At 32.0% G+C, this 20026-nt stretch overlaps 1 protein-coding gene across 1 annotated transcript in view; it reads left to right on the forward strand.

Moving 5' to 3' along the window:
- rsh (Rap GTPase activating protein radish) overlaps positions 1–20026 on the forward strand; it is a gene marked incomplete at its 5' end in the record, with an annotated part of 160993 nt that overhangs the window by 16117 nt on the left and 124850 nt on the right. Inside the window, 2 exons of the mRNA XM_088241282.1 lie at positions 5834–5963; positions 9069–9232. Coding sequence (XP_088097408.1) covers positions 5834–5963; positions 9069–9232 — 294 coding nt within the window. The remainder of the gene's footprint in view (positions 1–5833; positions 5964–9068; positions 9233–20026) is intronic.

The following is a 20026-nucleotide window of genomic DNA, read 5'->3' on the forward strand; positions in this document are numbered from 1 at the left end:
AAAACTACAAATTATTTTGAAAGCAAACGCCATGTGTCATTATGATTATTTGCAAATAAACCGTTGTTTTGTGATTCAGTTATTATATTAAAATAATTAAAAGTTCGCCATAATTATGATGAGTTTTGCCTAAAATTAAATTAAACCAGAATAATATGAAAAACAGAGTTATTCTAAGAACTTTTGGGGGAATATTAATAGATTATTTCGATAGTAATTCAGGACCGTCAATTGGAACAAAAATCGTGCTTTGTATAGCTCCATTTGTAAAAAAAAAAATGTAATAATAATAAAATTAAAATAAATCGTACGAAAAGAAAAAAAAATCCTAAGGTCTTAAAAAATCTTATCGCTAATGGATTCACATGGAGTAATCACATATTATATTTTTTAAACAAGTGAAAACAAAAATAATCAAAGCATATAAAAAAAATAATCATGTATGAAGTTTGTTAACTCTTGTGTGGCTAGGATGTCGCACTAGTCTACCTTAGGTTAACCTTAGGTAACCTGAGGTTAGGAAATGATCGCCTGATAATCACAGTCTCTTTGCGTCTTATTGAAATTACGTATGTGTCTTGCTTAGTGATCTAACTAGATTACATATCTTTCTCTCAAACGAATGTTTCATGTATTTGTCTCATGGTACTCGATATTTTGTCATTTGTGAAGATCCTGATACACAAAATATTTCATTTGAAATTATTTTATATGTCTAATTACGTGATATATTTTTTTTGTATGATTAAGAAAGGGTCTCTGAGATGGTTTAGTCCCGTAGAACAAATAGACGACAAAAGAATGGTAAAACAAGTATATATGGCGAAAATAAAGGGCAACGTGAGACGAGGTCGACCAAGGAAGACGTGGCATGATCAGATAAACCAAAATCCTAAGTCTGGTCATGTCAAAAGCAGACATAACCGAAGGGCATGTATGACAAGATGTATGAATGTGGAGGAAGCTAGGAATGTATCCCAGGATAGACGTGTGTGGCAGTCCATTCTCTCTGCCTACCCCTACGGAGAAATGGCGTGATGGTAGTAGTAGTAGTAGTGTATGTGTTAAAATTTACTTGATGATTTTTAAAAAATTACCGTAATATTCATAGTGGTTGCCGAGATATTAATTAATTTAGTTCAATTTGCAACGCCGCGCCGGTTACATCACAGGAGCGGTCGGGTTAACGATGCCGCGAGAGAGATGAAACCGGTTATTCATATATCAAGCGGATTAAAATTTTAAAATGTCATTTATTTAAAAAAATATTTTCTGTATTGCAATGAACTTCCACCAATAAATTTCACTATCAAGTTTAAATAGTTTATTATGATAAAACACCTTTTTTATGCATTAAACAACCGTAAAATTTGTTCGATGAACAAAGAGTATAATTAAATACTCACTTCGATATTTACTAGTTGTTAATTATTATCGGGGTTCTTAACAATGTAAACGAATTACAGCGAATGTCTGCGAAATCAATTAATTATGTAAACAGCGTAATTAAACTAACCACTTTTCTCGTTCTGTTTGTTTTTCTTCCAGAATAAAGAAAAGAAAACCATTTCCTCGAGTGATCTTCTCTCTGCCCCTCGGATCATTTCCAATTCTGTTTTCGCTGCGAAATGTTCATTATTTTCTTTTCATAAACATAAGCCTATTGTCTTATTCTAGGGAGAATTTATTTTTAGAAAGCCGCTTCTTAATTAATACCACGTTTTATACAATGGTACAAAGTAAAGATTTTAAATGACGTTTTGACTAAGCAAAGCAAACGATGTCAGAACTAGATGAGTAAATAGTTAGGTATATTTATATCAAACAAAACAAAGGAAATTTTTCCTCTTGAACGCTATCAAATTGTGTTTGAAATATTCAATTTATTATAGTTGAATGTAAGTTATACCGGGTATCCCGTGGCAGATTTTATGCTTTAAAAAAATAAGTGGGCAAGTTATTTAAATGATTCTTAATTTTATTTAGGGTACATTTATTTATTTGTTATCATTATATTACATACACAAAATTATAATTTATATAAAGTTGCTTTGACTGTCTAACTAGGGCTATTTACCCCGTCAAATACCCCGTAAAACAGTCAAAAAATATAAAAAACAGTAATCAATTTATAGAAACAGTTATAAAGATACAGGACAAAGTGAAAAACAAAGTAAAAAATAAAGTAAAAACATGGTTAAAAATGTAGTAAAAACATAGTAAAATTGTAGTAAAAACATAGTAAAATTTTGGTAAAAACATAGTAAAAATGTAGTAAAAACATAGTAAAAAAATGTAGTAAAAAAAACGTAGCAAAAAAAATAAATTATAAAAACAAAGTAATAAATGCAGTGAAAACATAGTAAAAAAAAAAAAAAAAAACCATGAAAATATATAAATATGTCTATAAAAATATTTTGAAACTCAGTAAAATGCGAAATAAAAACAGAATACATAGTAAGAAACATATTTAAAGTCATAATAAAAAAATGAATGTATGTTGTATAGCAAAAAGCATATTTAAAGAAAGAAAAAAAAACAGCATATTAAAAAATAAAGTAAAAGATGTAATAAAAATTTAAAAAAATAAATACATAGTTAAAACAAGTTAAAAAGTCATGAGGATCTTAAAAATTAAATTAAATCTGTAAAAAACTAAAAATATATATTAACAATTGAATATGTATTTATGTTATTATTGTATATTGTATTTATGTACAACTTGAATATGTATTTATGTTTTTAAAGACATCATTATCCAAATGTCAAGCTTTAAGATAATAATAATAATTGTTATTATTATCATTATTTATTAACAAAAAATACAATTACTTTATCTACTACATACACAATTAGGCAATAGATTTCTCTGGATCATGCCTAGTCTGCCTAACTAGGTACAACCTGTTTGAAAGCAGACGTTTTTAGACAAAATAAACAATTACATTACTGCCTACTAGTTAATTTTCTTTACAGTTATACAATATTAATTTATCCCATTTATTATTTAAGAATGTATTTTAAGTAAATTTTCCGATTTTTCTCGACCTAAACTCAGTAGCCATTATTATACACATTTATTAAATTGAATCCGGGTCATGGTTTTTCAATGTTTGGGTAATATATTGAATATTTTGGGGCCTAGAAACCTGAAATTTCTTTGCCCGAATTCAGAGATTGTGGTAGACCCCATGACCCATCCTCTATTTTGACTTCTGGTAGTGTAGGAGTGTTTATTTTAAGATTTGGTAGAATAATTTGCTTTCACAAACATTATTATCCTAAAAATATTTAATTGCCTTATATCCAAGATCTCAAATTCCTTAAATAACTTGACCCTGGGGTACCTGAAGGGCTATTTAAAAATTATTTTAATTATTGATTTTTGAGCGGATTCGAAGGGTTTTAATATTAATTTATTCGTGCCTCCCCATCTTATTATGCCATAAGTTATAATTGAGTTACATTAAATAAAATATAGTTGTTTGAAACACTTTTCCAATACTTAACGCGTATTTTCAAAAACGCATTGGTAGAGATTGCTCGAAATCCTCGAAACCTCAGTTCTTATATTTTCTTTCGGTTATTTTCAGTGGTTGTGGCAGGTTGATTTAAGTAAACAGTGCTCTTGAGGCAGTTTCATAAAAAAGCCAAATTATCTCTTATTAGACAATCGTACCGGCCAGGAGATGTAACCATACAGAGATATCACTTTTCTTTGAAATAAATCTCTTACAGAAATCCATAGACGCAAACGAAGTGTATGCAATGGCGCCACCCTATTAAAACCAGCTGTTTCTGTTGAATTAAGGACTATTGCAAAGACTTTTTTTTGTTTTAAAACAGTTGAACGTATCCCAATATCCCTTAGAATTTACCCTCACCGCTAAGCTACGATGTTTTTTTTAAAAAATAGGGGTCAATGATTCCTCTAGCTGAAATAGCGCACCAAACAGTTAGTATACCTTCTAGCCATGCATTGGTTGTACATGTATTTTTCTTGGATTGTGTGAAATCTAGTATCATAAATTTTACTTGTTCACATAACCTTTAAAACAAAAATGTGCTTCATCACTGTAAAAGTTGTTTCTCAGTCCTGTTTCCAAAGGAAAATCTCTTTCGGCGTAAGTTAATCACAATTGATAGTCATGGTAAAATTTTAGGACTATTTAGATTTTATATGGATGAAACATATTTTTTTTCTTAATTATTTAATGCAAAGTTGATTAGAAGATTTCTCAAACCAACGAGCGCCTTTTTACTGACATCTGGGGGTTTTCCAACACTGAAGGACTTACACTTTGGATATTTTCATAAATTGGAACAGATATAGCTGGACTTTGCCAATGTCTGGTTATAGTTGTCCCCGGGGCTCTAAATCTGGCTACCCAATTTTGAATTGACTTAATCGAAGGCGTTTCACTTGTTTGGCAATATTGCAACGATTACAGAATGTACGCCTAGCCCTTGTAAGCGAAAAATAGCTTTTTATTTACGCCTCGATAGCGAACGCACGCATCTCTTCCGACCAACAATCCATGACAAATAAAAAAATCGGCATTACTTGCAACTTCAACGTCTCACCCCATTCCTCTCTAGGCACTTGCATTAAAAAGTTAGTAAAAATTAAATATGTAAGTTTCCGGAGGACATTCTGTAGGTAGTATAAAATATATTGCATGATCTGTATTTTATCATATTTAATTAGTTCGGTTTTTTTATGTATGGAAAAATGTGTGAATTATTTAATTATAATACGGACCATGTTTACTTATAAAATATTAATATTATTGCTAAAGTTATTTAAACTCATGAACATTGAGTAAATCATTATTGTATTTGGTTTTATAACTAAACGTAATTTTTAATGGTTTTTTTTACTGATAGTACAAAACCACGTTTGTGGTTCTAAAGTAAATTAAAATGGAGACTAACATGTCTACTTTCATAAAGCTGTAGTCTTTGGTAAGTAAACCAAAAAAAAACTTGTTTTTGAGAACAGTCCTTTGAGCGACGACGAATTTTATTTTTTTATTAAATTACAATTCAGAGCAGGCAAATTCGATACATTTTCGTGATAACACTTAATTGATTTTTCCGACCTATCGAAATAATTTCATGAAAACAACTCAACTTAAAGAGTTTTATTTTGTTTCGGAATTGATATAAAAATATTTTTAACTTTGAATACGCCATAGGCGTTGTTTTGTGTACTAAGATATTATACCTGTTGCTTAACAAATCGCTTTGTATTTTTATAAAACTAAAATCGACATTTCATGGATTCAATCGGGAAATATCACATACAACGAATACCGATAAAAATATATGAAATTAGTTTAGAATAATTAATTGTATTTTCAAAATCAATATAGATACTGTGGAGAAATGTTTTCATACATAAATGTAAAAAAGAAATTCAATAAAAATACATTCGTAGAAAAACGTGACGTGTTTGGCCTTGGTTGTTGTGACGTCAACATTTGCGATATTGTTCTGCATAAATTTCAACGACCACGAACAAATAAACATGAATCGTGACGTATTAGGAGCGTGGCCAATGGAATCACCGTTTTTGCGGGAATTCAAAATTACAAATGAAATAGTATTTTTTATGCTACTAATAACTAGCAAAAAATATTTTTTTTACTAGACAGTATTTCATAAATCAAAATAAAAAAGTGATATTTTCCGTTTGTGGAGTCAGCACACAAGTAAAACTGTCAAGCGACTTTCTGTCTTTCGTTCTTAAAAAAAATACACAAAAGCTCGTCTGATTTCTATATTTTCCAGATAGAAGCGTAATATTTATTTTTGTTTTTCATTGTTGCAGTTCGAGTGTCCGCCCGCATCAAGAGGAGGCCCACGCGATACGAAGTTTCTGTGGTGACGAGGGATGAAGTGGGTGCATACAAACCTTACCTCTGGGAGCAGAGTGTGTTCGATAAGGGACCAATGTTCAGGTATGAAACTCCTCCCAGACTTCATTCCATCATTCTACTACGCGTATATATAAAAGCAGTCACACTTACTTTTTTATTAAATGCTGGCACCATGGTGTGAGAATAATGCTTTGAGCATGCGGGTCCCTAGTTCGATTTGCGATAAAATCATGTGTTACGTGATAATGGGTATAATTGTATTTAAAAATTTACCCCAGTAATAATAAGGCAAACGAACAATAATTTATTTTCCTTCTGGCAACATTATTTTATTTGTTTTTCTTTGGATACGACACAGTGAAAAAAATATTTCGCAATGCCACGACGCGCAGCGCAGTGCTACTCTAGCACGGTTGGATCGTTAAACATTCGCATCGCGCCATCGCCGAATCTTAAGTACCTCGCGGATTTTTTTTTCTTTTTTCATTATTTTTTTATTATTAAATTTCATAAAAAGTACATGTTTTTGTAAAATTCTAAACATATCTACTTTTACACAACTAGTAAATGTTATCACTGTAACTCTCCAAAAAAAGATACTAACTCTTGTGCTTGGAGAGTGACTTACACTGTTTTAGCTGTTTATTTATAGTAGTTTATATAATTTTAAATACGAGTACATGAGAAAGAAAAATAAAAACATAGGATGTATAAAGCAAAAACATCAAACAATAATACATTCATACTAATTAAAATTTAATGTTGCTTTTACACGTGTTCAAAAAATTTCTTTAGATTAACTTTAAATTTATTTATTGATATATTATTTTTAATAGTTTTTAGTTCATTGGAAAGATTATTATAATTTTTTACACCCTTGAAGACAAAGCTTTTTTGACCATGACTTGTATGGAGTTTAGGAATTTTAATATTAAGTTGGTATCTGAGTGACTTATTTATCTCAATTTTTTTTTCTTCTTCATAAATTTGTGTAATGGAATTTATTTTATAAATAGTGTCTACTGTATGAACCTTAAATATTGAACTTCTGGTGATGGTTGCTATCATTTTTGGCTATCAAAATTAAGGCAACCGTATTTATTCTTCGAGGAAACGTATTGAAAAATATTCCCACTAACTTTTACTTGTAGGAATTAAAGTATCAAATTTGGAATAAATGTGGGTAATTTAGGAGACAGATTTTAGACTTGATACATTCTTATAAAATAGTTTATTGTAATGTTGATTCTACATTTTGTTTAGAGAATGTACCCCTAAATGTCTTCTTTCGGCGATTGAGATCGTACACAACATTTATCTTGCAACCTTCAATAATAATATGGCGCACTTTCATGCATTATCACGTATTGTATAATAATGTAAACAGTAATGCTGATATTGATATCTTTAACGATACATTAAATAATTTTACGAAAACTGTAACGCAATTTATAAAATCAAATAGTCCCTTATTTTAGTTAGGTAAAATAATTTGTAATAATCTGTTAGTAATAATTTACTGTTATAACTTTTATAACAACGATAGAATTCAATTAAGGTAGCCTATTTTAAAATAATATATTATAAACTTTTATTTTCTTTATTTGTGCATGCTGTGTTCACATCACTGGCGGCTCCTGACCGAAAACTTTGGCAGTGCATTTCTTTACATTTTTTCAACTTGTAACTTGTATATTAAGTTCAATAATATTATAACAATATGGCAGGTCTGACGTGATAAACGGGCAATAGTATGACAAACGACAGCCCGCGCATCGGAACTAAGAACGCTAAGTTCGCCTAACATTATACGCACGTTATAGGATACTAAATCAACTAAATTCGTACTAATATCATGTCATTACGCATGTTCAAAGTGATATTGCAAACGCACTTTAAACTTCAAATATGCGCATGCGTTGGCAATGCCCGGAATATGTATATTATCTTCTCCCTCTAACGCATGATTCACCAGTATGAAGCGTTGACTATCTCCCTCAAATGGCGATCTTAGGAGAAATTATATATTTCATACAAATTCAGGGTAAAGAATTGTGCAAAACAGAACATGCACAGGGACGATTGCGCATGCGTAGACAAGATGTGAAAATCGTCCGCTAGAGTCGATCTCGCTAGATCTTTTGGCGCTAGTATTGAATATTATGATTTTTACGAGCATAATATTGCAACGAATCCCTGTTTTTTTGTAGCTACCTATAACATATTTTTTATTATCAATAAAATTACTCATTTGTTTGCACATATATATATTTTACTTGGCAGTGCACTGCACTTATGCACATACTAAGGAACCGCGATTCACATATAATTGATGAACAATATCTAAAATTACAATTTGTGCTTATTATGCCAATGTCATATGTATTGTTTATTGTTTGTGAACCATAATAAATAAAATATAAAATAAATTATTAAACACACGGCCACCGAGGGTGTTTCCGCGGCAGTGCACCTCTTTTTTAGAAAGTTTATCGTTTATTTTGTCCAAAAAATATAAGAAACTTTTTTTTAAATACTGTACTGCAATGAAAATCGAGGCAACTATAAGGCTGATTTTCGTATCATGCCGACCGTCGGCGCTGACCATCGGCATTGACCATCGGCGCTGACTGTTGAAGCTGATATTTCTTCGTCCATCTTTCGAAAAGGCGTATCTCGAATAAGTTAATTTTTGAAACGACTTTTTAAGAGTTTGTTTGGATAATTTTCGCCTTTTAAAAATAATAAACAAATAATCTCACTGAGTTTTGGTGGGTTTTACTTATTATTTTATTTATTCCATAAATATAAATTATTTTTGATGAAAATATTCAAACCTCAATTTCGATGAACACTGAGATACGCCTTTTTGAAAGATGAACGACGACTTAGCGGTACTGACGCGCGGCGCGCACGGCCGCGCACGGCTCAGCGCTGACCTGTCAGCGTTATTCAGAAATTCTTCATATATTAGTAATACATATGCAGTCAACGTGAGCCGACAGTCAGCGTGAGCCGAAAACCAGCCTGAGCTTGCGATTTATGCGAAAAACAGAAGGAGGAATGATCACATACGGCATATACCCCTTAGTATTGCCGGCTATTGGACTGTATTAGTTTGAACCGTTACTTTAACTCTACTCTAGTATCTTTTGATTGTGGCTTTAATTGGAAGTGTCTGTCCAGGGAGTGGTTGCTGACGAAGATCGTAAATGGCGAGCGTGCCAGTTACTCTGCCCCGAAGTTCGCGCGTATGCAGGAAAGGACCCGCAGCCAGATGCTCGAGGACATAGTCGCCAACTTGGCGAACCACGCGGAGACGGGCCAGATTCCCAAACCGTATCGCAGGGGTAAGTTTATCTACCTTAAACTCAATGAGGAAGTTCAGTGTCTTTTTTTTATTTGTTAAAATACTATTAAACTAAGCCAAATTTTTATTTCTTTATTTTTATCTATCGTATCAGGTATCAGCGCCATGATTTTTTTAAAGTTTTGTATTTCTGTAAAAACTTTGCGTGTAACGCCAGAGGCCTTTTCTGTCAGTTATTCCAATTGGTTCGTTTACGGTAAGCAAACCGGATAAAATTCACTGCTCTCATATAATTGGTTCCGCTGAATTAAGCCTAAAGATCATCATTGACGGCCGAATAAAGCGGCGCTGGATTGACATGGGAAGAATTGAAAGTGCTGGCTGGCGATAGGGTCTCCTGGAGGCAACTTGTGATATCCACATGCTCCACTTAGGAGCGGGTGTGGAAAAGAAGAAGAAGATATCATTGGTTGGTTCATACGGACCAGTGACGTCGTTCAAAGTAGTTGCTTTATGCTCTTTTTTTTCCCTACATTTTCAAGAAATTTTGCGATACAAATTAAACCTTTAATTTTTATTGCACGCAAGAAAACATTTTTTGTATCCAATTTCCTGTAGGGCTAAAGTTCCTCATTATGTGCTGATTCGCTAAATAATGCTGATTTCTTCTTTAATCTGGTATTCCTTACACAATCTACTTAATATTTATTTCTCACTCCAAGAACTCGTCTTGTCGTATTTTTGTGTGTATTAATTGACCGTTATAAACCCGTTGTAAAATATGCTGTAGTCGGTTGACTCTCTTGACTATCAGTTACGCAAATAAATACATAGATATAATTTTTCCCAGCGAACAAACAGTAAGAAGATACGTCGCACCAATCTATCCTTACATGCAGACGTCTCTTTCGACTTTCTCCAGTATTTGTTTGATTTAACCATGTCATGTATTTCTATTTCTTTTATGCATCCATAAATGTTCGCATAATAATTATTTTTAGTCCTTATTTCGCTGTCTATTCGCTCTACATGTCCAAACTCCAAATCAATGATGCTCATTTTTTTTCAATAATACTTGTATCGGCCTTGCGTACTGCCCTGGGCCGCGATTGTGAACCCTATCTTCATCGGATCATATCGAGACGGGATAAAATAACATTGACATTTATGTACGAAAATGTGTATATTTGTATGAAAAATCAAGATATCTTCGTTAGTAACATGTAATTGGACATGTTTAGAAAAAAAAATGTAAACATATTCTATTGTACATACATAAGATGGTCGGAAAACAAATTCCCACGTGCGGGGAAATAGCTGGGGGCGAAGCGCTTGGGCTTCCACAATATATTATTAAAATACATTCATAAGAGATTAATGGATTATGTTAAAAATCTTAATATACTAACTTTCAATCAACATGGCTTTCAGGAAAAAAAAGGAACCGGAACAGCCCTTGTAAATTTAATAAATTTTATTCAAACAAACCTGGATACTGGGATCCCAATCACGGGAGTAATCTTAGATTTTAAAAAAGCTTTCGATACGGTTCATGTTGAGATCATGATAAAAAAATTAAACGACATAGGAGTAAACTATTAAATGTTAACTATTAAAATCATACTTAGCAAATCGGAAGCAGTATACATATGTAAATGAAAAAAAAATCCTTTTGCAAACAATAAATTATTAAATTATTAAACGTTTCAAAAACGGAAAAAAATCTCATGTATGAAGCCTATGTATAAACTTAAATATGTTATACGCAACTACTATGGAGAACAGGATATCAAAACGACATAAACAGACCACAAAGACAACAAAATAAAATATTAAAGTTAATATATGACCTTCCCTATCTAACTGCAACTAGAGAACTTTTTGAAAAAACTAAGCAATTAAATATAACTGAACTCTTCCAACTAGAATCATTAAATTTTTTCCATTAATTAGCCACTGATGTAATTGTAGACAAAGAACTAAAACTTGTAAAAAAATGTAGTCAACGTGGACATAATACGAGAATATCAGAAAAATACCATATACAACTTTCTAAAACAAGACAAGGACAATCAAGACTAATAAACCAGGGACTGAAATTATACAATAAACTACCAGACAAAACTAAACAAAAGACTCAGACAAACTTTTCAAAAGACGTTAAAAATATTATTTTGAACAACAGAGTATGAATGAAAAATGTTTTTATTATTTTTGTTAAATAAATGTAATAATCCGTAAGGGTTAGGAAATAAATTTACAAACAAAAAAAAATTAAGCAGAGTGGACGATATTTTAATTTTAATAAAATAAGTGAATATCTTCGTGTCGTATGCAGTGTCAATCAGTCACAACCCCAACAAACGAGATAGATTAATGGAGGCCACTAACCTGGTTCGTTCTTGTTGGAATTGCTATGGTCTAACTGGTCACTTGCGAGTGGCACCAACGCTAGGACAGACCCCTGATCTGAAGCTGAACACTGGTGGTTGGTGGAAACAAAGTCTGTGATGCGGTACACTTTCAGCAAAATAAACGCGCGATTTACGACACGGAGTCTTATTGAGGTGAGTGACTGGTGGAAAGTGAACAATGGTTGTGGGTACAAAGGATTTAGAAGTTATGACAATACTTGAACAATGCATACCCACCTAATTTGCAACCAGAAGACTTAATTTTACTTTGCAGATAAAATTGAAGATAAATTTTAACTTCCGTTTAGAATACGGGCCCAAATTTCGCCACTTTTGTGCACCTATCACACATGGTTTGACCACATTTTCGCCCATCAAGATTCCATATTCCCTTCTCAAAAATGTTTTCCCTCTATGTTGAAATAAATAAAAATATGAATAACTCCCTAGGGAGGAAACCCAACCAGTCTGCAAGCATTTAGACAAACTCAAATATTGTTTAATTAACTGCCTGGTAAAAGAAGAAGTATAAAAATTGGAAAATTGTTTTCAAGTGTTGCCTAGTAGGTGATTTGGTTCAGCCGGATGAATCTTACCCACGTGATAAAAGTTTCAGTTCTTTTACTTTACAAAAGTCAACATGGAAAAGTTGAGGAAATGTGGATGTTCAAACATAGGCAGAGTGTTGAATGTTTTACAGTGTGTAAAGTGGCTACTTAAACCAGCCAATGACAGGTCATAAGGCCTGTAAATGCCTAGACTTTCATATTCCCTTCTCAAAAATGTTTTCCTTCTCTGTTGAAATAAATTTAAACATTTTATTTAAGTTTTCTGGGGTAAAAAAAAAGTTTTAAATAATAAGTATCAGTAATGTAATCAGTAATGTCACAATAAAAAATCTAGTGCCAGTATGCCAGTTTCAAGAAATTATTTATTTTTCGTGTATTTATTACGTTGTTTAATTACCAACTTTTGAAACTATGCCAACTTTTGAGCAATTGGAGTTTAAAATAGGTATTTCCTATTTAAAATCAATTCACAACATCAAATGGTTTAACTTTATTAAATGAACTATCCTGAAATGAAAACGCGAGCATTAAAAAATATATATGGGATACTTCAAATAATTCTCCTTTCGTTATTGGAGCCCTTAACAAATTTAGCTGACGAATTAAAAGTTTTTGCCCATTCCAGTGCCTTCCCTCAACCCCCTCGCCCCTCCATTCTTCTAATTTCTCGTTCCTCGGTACAAGAAATAGGCAGATTATATCGAAATAGAAAATTGTAAATTTGTAATCTCGCCAATTTCTGAGTTCCGCCACCATTACTATTATGAGGAAAGCAAAAGTTAACGGGAAAAGGTTGTGAACTTTTAGTCGCTACTTCTTTTAAAACAAATTTCAAATGGCGGTGAAAAATATTTGATTATTTTTATATAATAGCTGATCTAACTGATCTCATAGTGTTCTTTTATTTTATATTGTAAAAGGTTCTTGTGCCGTATAATAAATAAATAAATAATCACTACCGCAAACAAATCATTTTCAAGATAGAATAACATTTTAGTATGAAAAATGTATAGGTGCTGGCGCCCCGACGCCGCTTCGTAATGTTAATACTCTTGCCGGTTTAAAATAATACGGTATATATTTCAACCTTGTATAAGCACTTTAAAAATATTAAAATTGTTTCTATGTTGACATTTTCGCGAAGCATTTAAAACGTGCTTAAATAAAATACTCTTCAAAGTAACTTTTTCTATAAAACAGTTCTGGACATCTCGTTATTCACTTTTGCTAGACTGTTCAAAGTTGCATTAAGTTTAATTGCATTCGTTTGTGTACATTCTCTAGAAAAGGAATCCAATGTTATGCAACTGAAAATTTAAAAAAAAACTAAACAACATCCTCTCTCGTTATGTTAATTGGTTGTTATTATCTTAGTAAAAAATTGCAGGTGTTCTTCTGTCATAACATTTTTATATATTTTGTTAAAAAAACGTAGTTTTAGAATAAATTACGTATTCAAAAAACACACAAACATATAGAAAGTGTCTTTAAATTGTCTTTGTGCATGTTTGCCTTATGTCTAGTACTGGAAATTCTGTAAAAAGTCTGTCTGTAGAGTATTGGTAGGGCTTTTTTTTAGCTCCTCTCAGTGAGGCTTTTTGTGCTTTCATTAATGGCTCTAATGTGGTTTTACTTGTTCCTCCCCATCCTTTTATTCCGTAATTGATAATAAAAAAATAAAAAAATAAATATCGAACATAAGATATCTAAGTTAAAAACTTCCACTTTGCCAAAAATCTTGATTCCGTTTTTGATATTATAAAATACAACGATAATTGAATTTTCACAAACTAATTTACATGAAATAATTTTATCAAAGCAAAAGTTGTTTTTCAAGCTTGCTTCTTTTCGAATAGCGATTTAAATTACTGACATAAATAAAATATGCCGCCTCTTTTATTTAGTTTATTTTATTTTTTGATCTCAGGATAAGGCTTTACTGAAAATTCCGGATAGGAATATGAAACACCGTGAACAAGAGACCCCCACAAAGCTGTGTGAATAGGGTAAATTAATATGTAAACCTCACCATGCTGTATTTGTGAATAAAACTTCGTCCAACTTAAACTGGCATAACAATGAATCATTCATAAAGTTTGCATTAGAATAACTTTACTATAGGCACAATACATACATTGTGCTTCTTTTATCCTACCTACTTCTGGAAGGGAAACTAACCAAAAGCTCTAACCCTTAAATTTAAGAATGTCTCTCATATATTTTTGAATCAAACCGTTATGTATTTATGTTTCAATAGATATGGGAGTTTACAAAAAAAATATTATGAAAATTTATTTATTTTATAATTTGTTATAGGCACGCAGCCTTTTGCTAATGCGCCTATATCTCGTGCACTGCTTTTTGTCTGCGTTCTTCTTCCTTCAAAAAAGCATCCAAACGGTTTTTGAACTTATTGAATGAAATGGAATGCACAATTAGACTTAACAATTTATTCCAGTCTGTAACTACCCTGATAGAAAATAAGTTTTTTTGGGATTAAGGTGGAATAGGGGACAATAGAGCTTTTAGTTATGACCCCGTAAATTTGTGTTGCGATTTAATTTATAGATCTCATGCAGGGGGCAGTCATAGTAATTATTCAGTATCTTATAAGTTTCAATCAAGTCCCCTCTCTTCTGTCGTTCTTCTAACGATGTAAGTCCTAGTGCTTTTAATCTACCGTAGTTCTTTTGAGTAATTTCGGGGTTTTTGTAACACAACTTTGAACTTTTTCCAATAACTCGATGTCTTTAGTAAAGTAGGGACTCCATATTTTATATCCATATTTCAATAGAGGTCTAAGAAATATCTCTGGAGTAATATTTTGAAATGCCTTTTTAATCAAATAGATTATTGACTAGGCTTTCTTGGCAATATATGTGATCTAAGCTTCCAGTTTTTAATCCGTCAATATGATTTTGCCGAAATATTTTTGATAACTTACGGGTTCAAATTGGACACTACCCTAAAGATAAGTATACATATGGTTGTTTTTGCCAATGTGAAGAACGGTTCTTTTTTAGCGCTAAGCGAGATTAGCCATGTTTTAGTCATTTCATTGATGTGGTCCAAATAGAAAGGGGTTTGCAAACAGTTTGGTGTCATCTGCAAAAAAACTCGATTAAGATTTTTTGACTGTTTTGAGATCATTAATGTACAGGACGAAGAGGATCGGGCCAAGGACTGAACCTTGCGGAACACCGCTAAGTACGTTATGCTCTGTAGATAAGGTGTTGCCTATTTCTACTTGAATAATACGATTGTTCAAGAAAACTTCAATCCATCTTAGTAACTTACCATGGATACCCAAGTGCTCCAACTTCTTGACCAATATGTGTAGGTAAAGGACTTATGAACTGGTCCCCGCTTCAAATGATTAAAGCAACTGACCAAAATGATATAAACAGACTAAAAAGATAGCAAAATAAAATATTTTAGTTAGTATATGACCGCCTTTATCTGATACCAAATAAAAAACTCTTAAAAAAACTAAACTTTTAAATGTAACTAAGCTTTTTCAATTAGAATCTTTAAAGTTTATTCATAAATTAGCTACTGATACAATTGTATACAAAGAACTAAAATCCAAAAATTACAACAGAAATGAAAATCATTTAAGAGAACAGAATACGGAAATCTAGGCATTTACAGGGTTTATGAACTGTCATTGGCTGCTTTGAGTTGCTATTTTACACATTGTGTAACATTTATTATTTTTCGCATGTTTGGACATCCATATTTCTTCAATTCTTTCATCTGTTGATTTTGGTGAAGTTAAAGAGCTGAAACCTTTATTATTGTGAAGAGATTCATATAATCAAAAATGTTAATATTTCACGGACCTCAAGCATTCTGGGCGAACGCGCCAATCACTACATTACAAGGTGGTTTTATCTCCACTCGTTTTCTTTTTTTGGGAGTTTTATTTGTGAGTCGAAGGCCCAGGGTTCTGGTTCTATTTCACACTCAGAACTATATTATCATCCGCATGAACATACAAACAATAATATAGTGGACAAATATCGAAATTATTTTAGAAACCATCACATGTTAGTATTTATAATTTTCTTAGACCCTTTAATTGATTTAAATTATTTTTTTTAATATCAATAGGATATGTATTCGAATGCAGAGAACAAATTGTTGTCGTCAGTCCATTTGCCTTTTTAAGATCGAATATAAAAGAAATTTAATCTTGCATTTTTCGCACATCTGTCGTTATTCTTCGATCACGACAAAATATTGCTATGGACATGGACTTTTGTAATTTGATACGAGTAAACACAAGTTTTTGTTACCATTTGTGTTTGCAATATAGCCATTAAAAAGATCGCTTTATACGATTTTTTTATTTTTAATAGTAACTCGTTTACTGACAAAAAAACATGACTTTTTTGTATGGGCGAAACCGATTGAAGAACCCGCCGTCTTTAAAATGGATTTGGGGTATGTGTAGGAAGTACTTTCAAGTCTCATTTGCGTATTAAAGTTTCGCCTTGTAAATAAAATACGAGTGCACCATTTGCATTTTTTACGTTACTAATTAAATGTTAAACCCCAAAAAGATATTTGAAGATGTTTTAAATGACAGTGAGGTTGTTTTTTTTTGTTATAAAATTAGTAGCTATCAAAAGTTGTGTGGCTTTACGAGGTTTATTTTTTAAGTATCTTCATTGCATCGCCGACATTTGCCGACAGACGCTCATTTGAAAAAATATGTTATCTTAAATCTGACAGCTGTCTACTGTCTGCTGTGTTACTTTATCTTTTCATATAATTAGTCTTACCAATATTAATTTCGATTTATTTTAAAATTTTCGGTATCAGGTCTCATTATTTTTTTAATAAGGAAATATCACGTAGGTACTATGAATACCGATAAATTATACAAAATGGATTTAGAATAATTAATTGTATTTTCAAAATCAATATGAATATTGTGGAGAAATGTTTTCATATAAACTTTAAAAAAATAATTTGAAAACATATCACTAGAAAAACGCAACATATTTGGGATCTACAGTTGTGACGTCAAGATTTGTTACGATGCTCTAAAAAAAATCGAATGGTTTGGAACAAAGTTGAAAATTAACATGAATTGTGACGTATTAGGGACGTGGCCAATGCACTGACCATTTTTACGGGAATTCAAAATTAAAAATAAAAACTTTAAAAAAAATATTTATGCTACTAATAATTATTTTTTTTACTGGACAGCATTTCATATACCACTTTTACTTAAAAAATGTTTTTTAAAAAAAGTTTTATTTCCCTATCATATGTGATGTCAGGATTTCGATTCTTCAGATAATTTCTGAATAATTTTAATTGTTTATTTATATTTTTTATTTGAAATTTATTTACTTACCCTTACGGATGCTGCATTCATTTACCATCTTCCAATACACAAATATTTGTTTACTCTTCTCGTTGCTATGGCCTTGGGTAGCTACAGTTGCTATGAGAACAATTTTCCATACCCATAGCAACCAACATCAACAATCTTGTTTTTCTTTCTCTGTATAATTTGTTCGGGAGACAGCCGCATGTTTCGTAGTTTATCTGCCCGCATCCGCTCGCCTTTTAATCATCTGCCCGCATCCGCACACTTTTTCATCTTCTGACCGTCGCGTCACGCCTCGACATTCATTGAGATATTCCCCGCATTAATTAAAGTGAAAATGAAACACTTCTAAGAAGAAAGAACTTGGAGATTTGGCATCCGGATTCCTGTCTCTGATCTCCTTTCCTGACTTCCCAAAGGTAGGATTTTTGTCTGCTGTGGATTGTTTGACGACATACTGTTTTTTCGGCATCTGCTATCTGCTATCTTCGCGAACCGCATCTTTTCTTACTCCGCAAAATTAACACAGATCAACAATACAATTAAATAATACCCACCCAAATTATAAATCGCTATAAATGTCACCCCATATACAAACACCCATATAACATAAACAAAGACGCCGTACTGAAATTAAACTCAACATGGTTCCCGGAACTAGACACTTTAAAAATAAAACGGAATGTGCCTGCTGCCGACTGCGACACGGTACAAATTAGTTCATAAAATTGTTAACCTTGCCTACTTCACGCCTATTGCTATTTTTACGAAAGTACCGCTGGCAAAATTATGTAATTAATAAATATTTAATTGATGAATATATTTTCAAAAAATCATTTTATTCTTTACTTCATTATTTACCCTGTGTGGAATAAAATTAATTGAATCACAATTCGAAATCACGTAACTTACAACTTGTTTTATCTTTTTGTTAAATAATTTTCCAATGCATTTTCTAAATATTGTTGAAGGTATGTAATTGGTGCCGTATTAAGTATCTTTCTTTTTCTTCTGCCTTATTCTTTTCACATTTAGATATAAGCCTCTAACAAACATTTGCAATCCTTTCTGTCTCCCGTTTTTTTCATTTATGTCCTACCAGCTATCGAGGCAATATCGTCGGCCCATCTATTTTGCGAGCCTTCCAACACCTCTTATGCTCGCCCATGGTCTCCACTTTATTATTCTGAGTCCAATCTGTCATCATCGTGCCTCGCCAAGTATCCTGCCCACTGCCATTTTAATTTTACTGTACGATCCGCGATATCGACGACTCCGGTTCGGTTCCTCGAGTATAAAAAATATACAGCGTATAAAGTATAATGTGGTAAGTAAAATACGTCACTGAATTCACGAGTTCGTGGAACGAAACAAATAATGATTTAATGATTATAATCTTCAATTACTTTTGTCATTATTTTTTAAATCTTTGTGTAGAGCTCGGGACGAAAAAAGCCCTGCTGGCAATTCATGTCGAATCGAATCCATGCAAATGTTTAATAAGAACTTGTATGTATTTTTTATACGGCCAAATTGTTCATAAATATGTTTCTTTAATAACCGTTGTGCCCAAAAGCAACCCTTTTTGTCCCAGGTGATTAGATTTGATCAACTGTGCTTTAAAGCTTGCATAACACTTTATTTTTTTATGATCCTATAAATTCAAAGAACTGATACTCAATATTTCCACATATACTTTCCATTTAATATTTGTTTGATCCTTTTTTAAAAACATTTTTAAGGATTTCAAAAAAAAATCTCTTTTCCTTATCGGCTAATACATATAAAGCACTGTATTGATAGACCCATTGCAGAGAAACTCTTTCAGAAATCACAATGTTTCTTCCGTTTTATTTGTCGATCTAAGAACTTTGGTTTATCGTTGTGATTGTTTTCAAACTATTTGATAGTTAAAAACCTATACCACTTACAATGATGCAAACATTTGTAACCCAATGATAAATAAATATTTTGTGTTATCCCGAACGGAAACTGAATAAGAAGATTTGTGTAGCATAACACTTTGATCATCTATGAAAACGAACGTGCAAATGGGTGTGGCTTTAACGATAATTATAAAATAATTCTAGTTTTGATGGCCAAATAATCGAATGTACGCTAAAACGGTAAATCTGTCATCAAATTGACAGCATCAAAGAATCTGCAAACTATTGCTGATTATGGTGAAAATACATGAAAATTTAATAAAGCATACAAATCAAATGCCAAAGGAACTGAGAATAATCGTTTTCATATTTAAGCATGTTTGATAGAACGAATTTTAGTATGTTGTGAGCATTCTCCGGCCACTTTTCTCCTCGCAATTACTAAAATGCCTACATGTACGCTAAGATACTACACAAATCGATCAGAAAAAGCAATGGTATAACATTTCACCGGAAAGTAATGTTTTTATCTTACTCAATGATTGTTTAAAATAGCTATTTCATTTTTTAAAAACGTTTTATTAATATGTTACCAGCTATATTCTGTCTCTGTCCTGCTCA

This window comes from Micrasema longulum, unplaced genomic scaffold, assembly GCF_059751315.1.
Source record: "Micrasema longulum isolate JH-2025_06_02 unplaced genomic scaffold, ASM5975131v1 h1tg002823l, whole genome shotgun sequence".
NCBI classification, from domain to species: Eukaryota; Metazoa; Arthropoda; class Insecta; order Trichoptera; family Brachycentridae; genus Micrasema; species Micrasema longulum.